The sequence below is a fragment of the Sparus aurata genome, chromosome 17 (genome assembly GCF_900880675.1).
Source record: "Sparus aurata chromosome 17, fSpaAur1.1, whole genome shotgun sequence".
Lineage (NCBI taxonomy): Eukaryota > Metazoa > Chordata > Actinopteri > Spariformes > Sparidae > Sparus > Sparus aurata.
In genome coordinates this window covers 22,439,077-22,453,599 of record NC_044203.1, presented here as the reverse complement: position 1 = coordinate 22,453,599, position 14,523 = coordinate 22,439,077, and the positions used below count along the sequence as shown (strand labels likewise).

The window sequence follows — 14,523 nt, the reverse complement described above, 5'->3', positions numbered from 1 at the left end:
AATTACCTGAGGATGGATTGAACTGATGAATCATCAAATCCATTTAACAATAAAAAAATAACATGTTTAATCTTACAGATAGTGTCTGTCACACAATGCTCTAATCTCACCGTCCTCGAGCAAGAACAGCAATCCTTCACTGTGATTAATAGCTGTATGTTATATATATATATATATATAATTTAGGTACATTGTATTGATAGGACATTGTTTTTTTGTTTTCCACTCACATATGTAGTAGTACTCCTGTCCAACGTGGAACTCGTAGCCTAGTGAGAAGGCACTGTAGCGCTGGAACTTCTCAGAGAACTTGATGGGCGCGTGCGGGGCGTGGGGCCGGTTGCACTCCCACCTCTTAAAGCCCAGCTGGGGGTCGCAGTTCCTGTAACCGCGGTAACTGACCATGTAGAGGACATACTGCTCGCCGGTGCCCACCATGCGCTGGCTGTCGTTATAATGAGGGCAGTAGATGTCCAGGTAGTCGTTGACGTTCACCTGCATCGTGTAGCCCTCCCTACGCAGACTGGACACACAAAGAGAGAAAGTGGGATGAGTACAGATCATCACACACCATATCATTTACATTTGCTGCACATATTAATCAAACTTTTGTGATTTACATATTTAAACTAATTGCGTTTTCATGAGTCTGTCATGTTTTACAGGCAATTTCAACAGCGCACGGAAACCAAAACAACTTAATTAACCTTGTGCTTCCTAAATTATGCTGATGTAATATGTTATTTTTATTGTGCAATTCATGCAGCACACACACATATAAAACACATGGATTATTGTGTACAACACACAGGATAAATCACACTACATTCACTACATTCAATTAGAGCCATGAATGCCGATAACTGGCTCTAATTCTTAATTATGCATGTTTACACACATTTACACCGCACTCATACAAACGTCACATACGGCACCACAAAGACAACACTACATCACATGTCATTGTCGGCGTTGCTGTGTTTCGGATGCTCACCCGGGGTCAAACAAATCTTTTATTTCAAAGTTATTGAGTTATTAATACCACAAAGCAGGTGTGTGTGTGTGTGTGTGTGTGTGCATGTGTGTGTGTGTGTGTGTGTGTGTGTGTGTGTGTGCGCGCGCATGTGTGTGTGTGTATTTGTGGTTGTGGGGCTGCTGCATGCAGAGAATGCGGAGCTGGCTCTTCAGTATGGACTGAAGGCCCCAGGGCCACAGCTCCTTCTCCCGGTGTCAGCGCAGCGTTGTCCCTTAACCCCAGTGCTCGTACATCAACCTGAGCGCAACGTTGCGCTCACGTCAGCCGTCAACGTCCCGGCCACGTTTCTGCCCCCCCCCCCCCCCAAAGCTCATATATCAGCGTCAGCCCTAAAAAAGACTCGGCCTGACAGGAAGATAAGGTCTGATTCTGTGTCTGGGGGTTTATGTGTGTGTAGTTTGTGTGACAAAGTGAAATAGATTCTTTCCTGACATCCAAAAGCCCTCTTTTTCTCCCCATCACAGACGCGAGCCCATATCTGTGTGACAGAGACAGGTTGCAGTTGTAAATCATACACACGCCGATGAGCATGTGCACGCATACACACACTCACACACACACTTCCACGCACACACACACACACACACACACACACACACTCTCACTCACTAGTGGTGACATGATTAAATCACAAGGGGGCAGCAGTGTGTCGTCCTCAGCCTGGTGCCGCCTCGCTCCCTCTTTGCCAGTTCTAGGTCATGTCTCTAGGGAGATTATTATTCAATTATTAAATGAAGATCGAAACACTGTTCCCAATGTCTCCCTCTCTCCATCACTTCTTACCCACTCTCTCCGAAACCTTCCAAAATGTGTCTTTCTCCCCTTGCTTTCCATTTCTCTCCCCCCTTTTTTTATAGTAACATGAACAGAAGATTAATTGTTGAACATCATCCGTTGCTCTCATACTCCTCCTCTTCTCCTCTGCTCTCCTCACTTTCCCTCATTACATCATTTACTAGCCTGCAGAAGAGATTTACTTCTCGTGGTATTAGTGGTAGAAAAAAAAAGCGGAAAATGCTTCAAGGGAACTATATTTATAGTGGATGCAAAAAAGAGAGGGAGGGCGAGAGAGAAAGAACACAAGTGAGGGATGAGTTTGGTTCCACCGGGGAGGCGTAAATGCAAATTGAGTAAAAAGAGCAAGAGAGAGCCAGAACGGAGTGGATAGAAAAAGGGAAAAAAGAGGCAGTTGGAGAGGTTTTACGCTACCAAAGAAAAGAAAGTTCACCAAGATGAAGGGATGATGGCAGGAAAAAGAGAGAAAAATGAGGGGGAGGGCAACTTGGAGCATCTTGAGTAATCTGAGAGTAAATCACTTCTCCGGGATAAAAGCTGGCTTTAGGATTCCTACTGCGTATGTGTTTGTATGTGTGTAATTGTGTGTGTGTTTGTCTGTCTGTGTGTGTGTGTGTGTGTGTGTGAGCCCGCTTTGGTTTGTGTGCGTGTGTGTGTGTAACAAACTTTTTTTTTGTGTGTGACATCAAAGCGCCTCACCTTAATCTGCCGAACATTATATTTGATTTAGTGACGTCTTTTTTTTTTTTGGGGGGGGGGGGGGGGGGTTCTCTGACATACACACAACAAAATTAAGTGTGTCTTAACAGCAAATCCAATATGTGAATGTGGCATCAGAGTCCTTGAATGTTGCAATAATCTGTCTAACACCACATTATGCTTTATAGTTTCAGGCCATGCGTAATCAGGAAATGTACGTGGCCAATCAGGAGTGAGTTTGTGTTGAAGAGAGCATGTTCCGGGCTTAGAGTGAAGGATTAACGGCATTGAAATCATTTTTAATCATGCCTCTGCTGTCTCATTTGTCTACAAAACATTACGTGTACTTTGGCCCTGTGTACAACTTAATCCAACAGTCTTGGACTGACTTTGTGAAACTTACAGTATAATCAGGGATGCACACTTCTGGAATACTGGATCTGTAACCGGCGCTGATTCTGACCTTTTAGTAGATCAGCGGGTTGAGAACAATCCGCACTCATTTTTTTTTGCAGCTTTTGGAACTTTAGAGAACAACAGAATTCACATGTTAAAGGTGCACCTTGTAGTTTTGGAAAAGACATTCAGAAACTCAGATATCATATATCTTAGCAATAATATTACTACAGTAATGACCAAACTCAGAAAAATTCATTTTTTCCATAACTGAATAAATAAGGCTCAATCCTCAGAGGGAAATAAGGTCCCCAGAACACTGTTGAAAGCTAGAAAGGTGGCAGGGTCCGCCAAGTATAAACAAAATAAAACAGTATGACAGTACTGTGTTGTCCTTTAAGATCAGCTTTTTTTTCTCACTAAAATTTCTTCCCAAAAACTACATAGTGGACATTTAACATTTGATTAGGATTTGGTACTGGCCAGTATCCAGCAAAAAGAATAAAAAATGACAATGATCCCTCTCTACACTGTGAATTTAGGATTTCGATGTTGACTCAATTCTGCTGTATCTTTTGAGGCTGCTGTTTGTAGTGTTGTTTTGTTCGACTGTATGGCAAGGTATGAGGTGGGGTGTTTCTAAAGCTCTGGATATGCCCCTGCATATTAAGTTGAGAAAAAAACATTAGAAAAAGATGCAATGCAATTCAACAACACCACAGAGTGTAGTCACAAAATGTACCAGACGATGCAGTCGGCAAACAAACAACCAAGTCCCAGCAAAAACATATAATACCTAATTCACAGGCATTTCAATGTAGAGCTGTTTTTACTGGTCACACAGTGTACATGCCTGGTGTTTTGCTCCTCATGCTCTCAACCACGATGGTATGTGTGGAGATGCATACACAGAGAATTTAATGGATCCACTCTGCTCATAAAGTACGCTCTTTGATCAGGATACAGATAAAAAACATTTCTGAAGTTCATTTACACAACAGAATGAAAGATCCCTAAACTGACTGTAGTGTGGCTTAAATCCTTACGTTAATTGTTCAAGTGAAGCAGTTGGATTCAACTGTCTGTGGGGAGTGTGCCCTTTCCTTTGTGCTAAGTCGATGGGACAGCCCCATACCAGTCGACATCGTAATATTCTCTTTAGGCGGCTTCAAGACAAAAGAGTACGCAATAAATATTTTAATTTGAAAAAAAGAAAACTGGTTTCTCCAAGAATCGTGAGCGGAAAAATTCACTCAAGCTGAGATAAATCCAGATTCTCATTTTATCCCAAATTGTGCAGCCTCATTTTGAGGGCTTTTTATTCCGCTTTATGATATTGGAGTTTATTGGATAGTAATACTCCCAGACAATTCCAAATAAAGAGCGATGGAGAGATATAGAGATACAGAAACTAAGAGGTGGAGTAGCTTATGAAATGTCATGATGTGTTGCCTTCCTCTGCTCCACCTTGACGCCTCCCCGTTCCTCTTGTGTCGGATCAACGCTAATTTCCCATCTCATAAGTGATACCTGGCAGGGCGATGCTGAGGAAAATGGAGCGGGGGCAATGTTGCATCAGCGCAACACAACTCCGAGGAGCAGAGCGGAGGTTTTCGAGAAGCGAAGCAACACCAGAGGGATGGAGTGATAGAAGGATGGAGAGAAAGATGGGAAGATTTATGAGATGAGACGAGGGGTAGTCGGGGTTAAAAGCTGCAGAGTCTGGCCACCAGGGAGCAGAGGGTGATAGCGGGAGGGAGCGAGAAGGAGCAACAGCTAAGAGCAAGATCAAAGTGGGCCTGGATCAATGTCACTACTGTAAAATCACATCAGAGAGTGTGAGAGAGAGCGAGAGAGTGTTTGTTGCCTATATAAATCAGTCGTAGGCAACATAATGCCACAGAGTTACCCCCTGCCTTCCTATTATCTGCCAGGCCTGTTGGAGCACTGTACATCAATAAAACACTTTGACAGTAAGAGCAATCATTCCTTTTTGTAACAAGAGCTTGGAGGAGCGGCTTACTCTGCTGTTCTCTGTTGGTAAGATGGTTGACATTGTATTGAAAGAAGAAGGGCAGCCTAGGCGCACTGGAAGCTCAAAGATTTAAGCCAGCGAGGGTAGTTTTCCTCCTTCAACCATGACAAAGTCATAGCATGGTGTGACACTGAATATATACCATGTTTTTTATAACAATGGCAGCTAGTCAATATACGGCATAAGCAATGAGGACACCAAAATCATCCATGTGTTCCCTGTAGAGCCCAGACGCACCAAACCGACATAAAAAAAAAAAAAGCAGCAACGAAGGCGGACGTTCTGCAGCTAACTTACAACTACATACAGCCAGGCGGCAGTAGTTTGTATTCGTCATGCAAAAAGGGAACCGGAAGACTCAGGACTAAAGCAGCGTTTGCCGAGCATTTTCACACCACTCTCACTAATGTAGCCACTTCTAATCAATATTGTGTCTGATAAAAAGTTGCAAATGGCACTGATGAAGAGCCAGAAGCAAATAATAAAGAGAAACTGGATTGAAAAAAAGTGAAATCATGGATAATACAGTAACAGATTCAAGGGCCTTCCCTTTCTCAAGTACATGCTGTGCATTCATGTGCTGTCAGAATTATAAGAAAACATTTTTCCGATTGGGAAAATTCACATGAATTCGGAGCAACAATGTTGCGACAAAAGCAAACATTGGGTTGATAGTAAGAAACTTTTACCAAAATCATGTACAGTATGGTCATTATATGATTTCCTTTGCTCTTTCTTGAGCAATCGACATTTGGCCACAAACTACTCACTCTGTTACTGACATGGTGGTGGTCAATTTGTGATTCATTTTCTAAACCAGACAATCTGCCAAGGAGAGACTTGACTATCATCTCCCGAAATAAGTGTTGTTTTTTTTTTTTTTTTTGCATAATCTGGTGATTCACATATTTTTACAACAGGCCCTTTTAACAGTATGAAAAGCACAGGTGAAATTAATAAAAATGATTGATGGCTGAATAAAACAGAATAAAACAGAGCATACTTTAATGTTAGTGGTGAAAAACTGTGCTTTTCCTCCTGCGACAAGTCAAAATGTCTTGAAAAACACGTTCTACTTGATTGTCTATTTTAAATAAACTTTGTAGAATTGTATTTTAGAGCAATTCCAAATGAGAAATGATTACATTTTTTTTTTCTAATTAAAGGATTTCAAGCTTTTCGAATTAAAATTCTGTCAAATAATTGAAAAACCCATCCACCCTAATGTGTGACTGGTGCATCAGCTGGTGAGCAGCTACATTTGAATAGAAATTAAACACTTGTCTCACTTACTGCTGGTAAATGTATTTAGTCTGGCATTTCACTCTAAACGACCTTCACTCTGTAGCCAATATAAACAAGCATCACAACAGTTCCATATATATGCTTGGTGATGTGTAGGTGTTTAAACATAAACATGCATTCTCTTCAGAGATGCTTGAGCCTCCAGATTACTTTCTCATAAGAGATGTCGATCTGGTTACTTTGAATATGTTAGCATTGATTAACTCAGCACACTCAGGATAATCTTGGTATTTTAAGTTTGTTTATTCTTTGTAACCAACACGTCCTCAACGATCAAAAGGATAAAACTACGGGTGGCTGATTTGGTTGAAGTGGTATAAGTGAGTGTAACTGTGTGAAGCTACCGAAAAAAAAACAAAAAAAACAAAACATGCATGCATGCCCAGATAAATCAAGGTTAAAGAAATCAAAGGAGACGCTGCTGATGGGCACAAGGTTGGCCTGGATTAAAACTTGTCCAGCAGTGTTACAAATGATTGCCAATCAGGACTTAAAAGCCACTTGGCCTCCTGAGGCCAGATTTCTTAATCCCACCTCAGCTCGCTACAGAGATGCTAACATTGTTGCGGGAGGACTCCAATCAGCCAGCGGAGCGGTAGGTATAATTGAATGGCTCCCCTGCTGAATGGAGACTCCTGGAGATCTGTAGCATCAATGAGGCCCTCATCAAACACAGACAGGAGTCCTTCGTACTGTATCCTCCTCATTCTACTCCCTCTGCTCTGCCTCCTTTTGTCTACTTCCCTCCATGTGTTCCCTCCGTCTCTGTTTCTAAGTTTGGCTTGTGCCAGAGAGAGAGCATGCAGATACGGGTGTTAAAAAGCAGATTCATGCCCCTTAGTGATGCCATCTAATTCAATATTGGTCGACATTGAAGATATTGACATGTGTGACCGCTGGTGAATAAGAATGCCATCTTTCTCTTTTCTCATCAGCTGTCTCTTTTCATTATTTTCCTCTCCATCCATCCCGTCTCCCTGAACCACTGGAGGAACATGCATGTGTGTGTGTGTGTGTGTGTGTGTGTGTGTGTGTGTGTGTTTGTGCCAATGCCTTTAGGGGCGTGTGTGTGTGTGTGTGTGTGTGTGTGTGTGTGTGTGTGTGTGTGTGTGTGTCTTACAGGGTGTAGTGGTTGAGTAGGTTCTAAATTCTCCCCATTGAAATCAATACCTGTCGAGAGTGTGTCCAACAGACTGGAATATGCTGCCTTCTTTCAAGGCTGCCACACACACACACCCTCGTACACACACATACACACACACACACACACGGGTCCTGCCCCGCAGAGCGATGGTTCATCATTGGTAATTGATCAAAGTATTACAGCGAACAGGGTTTCTTGCCAAGCGGCCTCACACGCAGTGCTGACATGATCCCATAACACGAGCAGCATTTCTTGGACTCTCTCTCTATTTCCGCCCCTTTCTTACATCTCCCCCCCCCTCGTTTGCTTCGCTTTTTCCACTCTTGTCTCACTTCTCTTCAGGCTCTTAAGCACTCTTTCTCTTTCCTCTCTTTCCTCCGTTCTCCATCCATCATCCTCGTCCTCCTCTCTCTTCCTCTCTCTGGATATTGACTATGTGGTGTGAGAGAGAGTGTTGCAGCCGCACGAAACCTAATGGCAGGCATTATTAGCCCTTTGAACTGGGCTGCCTCGCTCTCACACACATTCGACAGACACACTCCTAACCCATTATGAACATGACGGACACGCATGTTTTTGTTTGTTTGTTTTTTTTTTTGCAATCAATCATACATGTTTTTATTCAGTGTTTTTTCGTACACGCATGACTCAGATGGATGGATGTGAGGATATTAAAATGAACAACTGCATGAAACAACAGATGGCAGAAGCCGAGGCCGAAACACGCGTGGAATAAGAAGACAAAGAAAAAAAGGCGAGAGCAGGGGAGATCAAAGACGTGGGCGGATGAAAGACAAGAACGGGAAGGAGGAGAGACAGAACTCTTCGATTAAGAAAAATGTTGTTTAAACCGTGAGTAAGACCGGTACTTGTGGTCTTTACCTTAATTTGCCTGTTTATCGATTTTGTTTTTAGCTTTAATTTATCGTCCGCTTCACAACCGTCCCACCCAACCTATTTTATGCTCCACAGGGTTTCCTCTCACCTTGAGGCTTCCTCTATCCCTCAAACCCCCACGTGTCATTCACCAAGTATCTGCCAATACCAGCCAATCTTTCCCTCTTATTCCATCACTTTGCTCGCATCAATCCTTCCCAGGCCGCTCTATCCTTCTGTTTCCCTACGCCTCCCGCTGTCTCTGTTCCCAAAGCCCTTACATGAGCAATAGTGATCCCATCAGACACCGGGCCAGCAGAGACGAAGAGACACACACACAGACGAGAAAGAGAGTGTATGTTCCCTAAGCTCTACCATGATTGATAGTGATCCTGTCTGATGGCTGTGTATAGACTCAGCACTCAGTGAGACATTACCCTCTGACCTAGCTATTGATTCTTGCAATCGCCGCCCCAAACACACAAGTCCTGACCCTGCCCGCGCAAAAACCACACAAAAACACTCACACACAGGATCTCTGTGCGTACAGTCCTGCAGATTGATAGTTTGGCGGTGTCCTGTGAAACCTGATCAATCTGCTGCATAACAATCATTCTCCCTGCCCGCCCCAGCCCACTTCCTGGCCGAGTCACATGGCACCTACGTCCCGCTGACTGATGTGTTTGGGTCAGGGTCTGGAGGGTTGAATATCAGAGCTCCAGCACTGGGATAAGCCGCTCTGTACAACAACAACAACATTACTCAGATCCCTCTCCTGAGCCAAATTTAATATGAGATCTGGGGCCAGAAACAGTGCTCGCGAGGCAGAAGGACAATGTGGAATGAGAAGTAGTGCCATTCATCAAGAAGACCCGGGTCTCACAGGAGTTACAAATATTTCTTTATCTGCTTGCACTCGTTGTAACCTACCTGAACCGCAAGGTTGGTGGGGTTTGCCATATAAAAGATATCAGCTTCTACTATTTAAAACTCACTTTGCTTCTTGTCTGTTCTGTGGCCAACTATGTCTGAGTTGGCTAATGTAGGGAAAAAATCCCCTATCAAGCACTTCAAACGGGCTGAAACAAAGTGCTCGGAATGATTTGCAACCGTTATTTGACCCATGTCCGATATCACAGACAAGTTAAACACGGAGAGGATATTTTCGCCATTGTAGGACCAAGGAGGCGCAGCCAGAAAGAAAAGCAAGACAGAGAGGAGTGCCAACTGAGCTCCAGCCTAATGGGCTTCCAAGACAAAACCACAGCTGGCTTTCAACATTAGTCTCCATGACAACAGAAGAAGCCTTAGCTATGGAGCTATTGTAACAAAAAAATAGGAGGCTACAGGGGTTCATTGCTTTGTGCAGAAACCCATCTATCCCCTCTTTATCCACCATCTCTCCTCCGTCTTTCTAATGGCTAATTAAGTACCACTTATTACTATTCCACATTATCACAAATCACCGGCTATTACTGTGGCAAATTCAGTTTTGCACCATTTTCAGGTTCCTTTTTTTTTGTATGGTTACATGTCAGTTTGGCTGCAAAATGAACAAAGAATTAAGGCTAAAAGCAGAGGGGGGGAACAGGGGTGTGTTACTAAGGGCTACAGGCAAAATTTGGTTTGGTGGTGAACTGTACGAGCAGCTAGATACACAGGGCTGTGGGACTTCATGGGTGTGAAAGGCGCGGATTATCATTTAGGATCCTTAGCCTTTACATGTTGACTTCCAGATGCTTCTGGTTAAGACTCCAAGAAAGGTAGCATTAATACATATAGATTGCTCTTTGTTCAATCTGGTATTGTTTTTTTAAACAAATTACAACCCTGTATGTCATTGTGTCTTATTTTTTAATGATTCATGGTAACAGTGTAGGAGATATGGATCATGCGCTGTGTTTCTGTATACTGTCTCTGAAGCAGACTGCCCCTTAGGGACATTAACTGTAGCCAAACCAGACTGGCTTTTTCAGGGTGAATATCAATGCCAATTATTCAAAATAAGGGAGACTCAAACAGAAATTTGGGACCAATTCTCATTTGCAGTAAAAATGTAAATCTTTGCGTCAACATTCAGTCCCCAACCCACCTACTTGTTCTCAAGTACATTTTTTAAGTACTTTGCTCGAGTATTTCCACTTTCTGCCACTTTACATTTCCTCTCGACTACATTTATTTGATAAAATCAGTGACTAGTTACTTTGCAGATTCAGATTTTTTTTAGTGTTTGTGTGCTACTTAATTGTGACGTGTTGCCCATCGGATTCTGTTGCGGGCCGGACATTGTGTGAGAGGATGCTGCTTTGGAGCCAAAGCAGCAGAGTTTATAATGATTTTATTTTATCAGCAATCTAGTAGAAAAATCACTGATATCAATAATCAGAAAAACGCAAAATAACAGCCAGGCCGATAATCGGTCTATCCCTAATTAAAGGTTCATAATATTAACCTTGGGTTGCTAATAGTTTTTCTAATTGTTTACATGCTTCAGTGCTTAAATCAGTTTTCTCACTCTCCAGTGCAGCAACCCTGTATTCACCCTCTGTCGCTGAGACGCTCAGTTTTAGCTCCTGTCACTTTAAGGAATGTCCAGTCTGCTCTGATTGGTCAGCTCACACATGCCTGAGCCCACAGGGTTAAAAGGTGGGATTACTGACAGGCTGTTTCAGGCACATCAGGAGCAGTGTTTAATGTGGGAGAAAGGAGCTCCCGTTGGCATGGACTTTGGGCTTTTTAACCTTCAAAAACTTTTACACGCACAAAACCCGTTATAACACACTGAAGGAACTGAAAACAGCATAATGAGTTCCCTTTGGAGTTTTAATTCACTCTGGTCTGAGACAACATCCAAAGGTGAGACAAGGAACCAAGGTGAATTATTTTCTTAAAGATTAATTTAATGCTACTACATCACTTACAAAAAAGACAAGCACCATTTTCAATTTTGCCATCAACCAACCAAATAACAAGTTTTAACTACTTCACATTCATCTCTCAAACATTTTGGGCTGCTCAGAAACAGACGAAACACAATGCAGCAAGGCCAGAAACAGAACAAGCACATTGCAGGGTTTCTGCAGGCTTGAACAAGTCAAAAAGACATTTTTAAGACCACTTTCAATGAAATTTTAGACCTACACGAAGTACGAAAAAGCAAGGAAAAATAAAGTCCCCGAATTACTTTAAAAAATAACTAAATCTATTGCCATTCACAGAGCAACTCAAGCAATTAAGAATGGAGTGAGTGTGTCAGTTATTATAGTTTTCCAATTTCATTAGTTTTTATTTTGTTTTTTCAGTTTGCTTTTTATTTCTGTTTAGTTTGAATAAGTTTAACAAGTGATTAAGTAGCTTTAGTTTAGTTTTTATCTGGGAATTTAATTTATTAACTATAACAACCCTGGTTTTTTCTTTATATATTTATTCATTATTCATTTTGAACACAAACACCAGGATTATTATACGTGCGCGCGCGCACACACGGTGTTCAAAATCCAAAGCACCTCCGATTTCAACGTCAGAGTTGAGATGAAGAAGGTTTGAATGTCGCTTGACTACGAGACGTTAGAGTTCGGGTCGAGCAGAAGTGGACGAACTTAGACCGGGAACTGGTGACAAAGGCGTACAGAAGTGTGTGATAGCATGACTTCACTGGAGAATTTCAGAAGCTAACTGGTGTATTTCCGATTTTGTGTGTGACACCAGAGCTTTCACACCGAGTGTGCCCAAGTTGAGGGTCCTCTTGCAGAGCGTGCACTGCGCTTCAGATTCATTATTAAGTACGGCTTTTAACCAACTGAATTTTGGATGTTCAAGCCAACACTTGTTAAATATAATATCACATAGTTGTAGCAGATTCCGCAGTCGAAGTCTTTCCGGAACTGGTGAAGTGTACGGCGATAAATTCCGACCGGGCTGTTGGCAAAATGCCACTTATGTTCCTGATATTTCAGATAGAAGTACAACACACGGAGCTGACTGTGAATCTCACCAACACATTTCCCTGAAACAAAAACAAAAAAGGCGACGACGGAAGCGGTAAATTAATGTACATATTTAAGACCTAACTAGATGTAATTTAAGACCTATGTGCAAAATACGGACGTATTTAAGACTTTTTAAGGCCTAAAATTGAGATTGTCAAATTTGAGACTTTTTAAGACCCCGCGGAAACCCTGACATTGGTATAAGGGGCAAAAAGAAGATCTGTTACTCTCAGGGTACAACAGATGGACAATCACACACCCACACACAAACGGGTGGTGAAACATATAGTAGACTTGGTAGGACAAATAGGCAGCAGCACAAAGTCCTTAAGTGCTTAAATGCGTCTGGGCATTCTTGTCAGACAGAAGATGACATTGAGCTCTAACATATCAAGCAGGGATGCACCGATACACAATTTTTCACTTTCGATCCGATCCCGAAACCTGAATTTGGATATCTGCTGATACTAATACTATTCCAATACCAGAGCTCTGTTTGCTTTTATATTATTATTATCATTATTGTTTATTTTATATGAGGCTGAAATAAACTCCTCTCTACAGGCAAGTGTGACATTGGGCAGACATCTGAAGTCCAAATATCTGCAGTTAAGCTCAGGGCTGGAACTCCTTTTAACTTCTCAGCTAACTTGGTTGACACTCAGTTGTATAGTTCAGGTAGCGCAGTCTCTAATAAGTATCTCCTGGATGATAAACTATACCGTGGCTGCAGGGTGCTTTTATAAAATATTTAATTGTGTTAGTGGAGTTGTATGTCGCGAGGGAGCCTCCGCCTCTGAATTTTCGAACATTGCATTTTGCTGTCTTGCTTTGTGGTGTTTCCAGTGTAAAATATTTCCATACAGCGGACATGTTGGCTAGTCACAGTGCTGCTCAATGCTAACCTGCTAGCTGGCTAGGATTTCCCGAACAGGGGCGATGTCTCATAGCTCTGTCTCTCACTGAGCCAAGCCTCTGTTCGGAGAATCTATTCCACAGTTTGCACCCAGCTTGCAGACTAGCCGGAAGGAATCACTTGTGGACTAATTTCAGCAGACAACGTTAAAGCACACACATGGCTCATGGATCGGAAATCCCCACAGATTGGATCGGAAATTTCCGATCTGTGAATTACATTGGTATCGGACCCGATACCGATACTGGATCGGATCGGCCCCATCCCTAATTTCAAGCGTTATGGATGTTCTATTAATGCACTGTAACGGGAGAATTAATTAAATGAATTCACATATACATGCTCAAAGGCCTAAAATTAAGGTATGCAGATTGAGACACAATGCTAATCGAAGCGATAAGTGCTCAATTACCCATTTAGAAAAATGATTCTGCTGCCTTGAATCAGTGGAATAACACAATGAAAGGAGGGAGAAAAAAAAACACTCCAACTGCACTCCAAAAAAAGAAAAAGGGAGAAAGACTAATGTTCGGGCTCACTTCATCTTGAGAGTTTTCTATTTTTATTCTTTATCAAAGCGGAACATTAAGACAAGCACGGCACAGATGTTTTTGCGCTGAGACCTTGCACAGTGTGCAGGCCAAAGTGATAAGAGAAACTAAAAGATTTTGTTTGGGTGATGAATGAGCCAAAAACTCTACCAATGACACATTTTAACTCTGCACACAATAGGCTCACGAGTGACTAGTGGTGAGTGGAAACAGAAACGTTCGTGCAGTGTCTTTTACAAGATCTAACTATGTAAAGTGAGAACTCACAACTTGTCCACAGACATGTTACTGGCCTGCATTGTATCTTGTAAATTACCTGTCAGAAACTTGTCAATGCCCGTGAGAGTCGACATTAACAATAAAAACAACATGAAAATGGAAAAAGACGATGATGAAAATGGAATAATTTGAGCAGAAACATATTGAGCGACAACAGAACACATGCAGGTTCCTCAAATGCAAGTACAATGAGATGTAGTTTAAGAGCTGTTAGTATATGATTACTAACATTATGCTTTAAATCCTGTTGATTTTACAAGCTTGTGTGTGTGTGTGTGTGTGTGTGTGTGTGTGTGTGTGTGTTTGGGGGGTGTCAGTTTTTCATGATGGGGCTGACTCTCTCCACTGAACATGAGCAGACTCTGTCAGACTCGACAGTCTATCAGTGGAACATCCCTCTCCCATTTCCCTCCCCCTCACTATCACCCACTCTGTCCAGCTCTCCTCCTCTGTCTCTCCACCCTTATCAGCGTCCTTCCATCCGTCTCTCGTTCAATTTTTC

General features: G+C 42.3%; 1 protein-coding gene across 2 annotated transcripts in view; it reads right to left on the bottom strand.

The window, feature by feature from the left end:
• Positions 1-14,523, bottom strand: part of efna3b (ephrin-A3b) — a 70,192-nt gene that overhangs the window by 14,771 nt on the left and 40,898 nt on the right. For both annotated transcript variants that reach the window (XM_030394544.1, XM_030394545.1), the window contains exon 3: positions 231-523. In XM_030394544.1, coding sequence (XP_030250404.1) covers positions 231-523 — 293 coding nt within the window. The remainder of the gene's footprint in view (positions 1-230; positions 524-14,523) is intronic.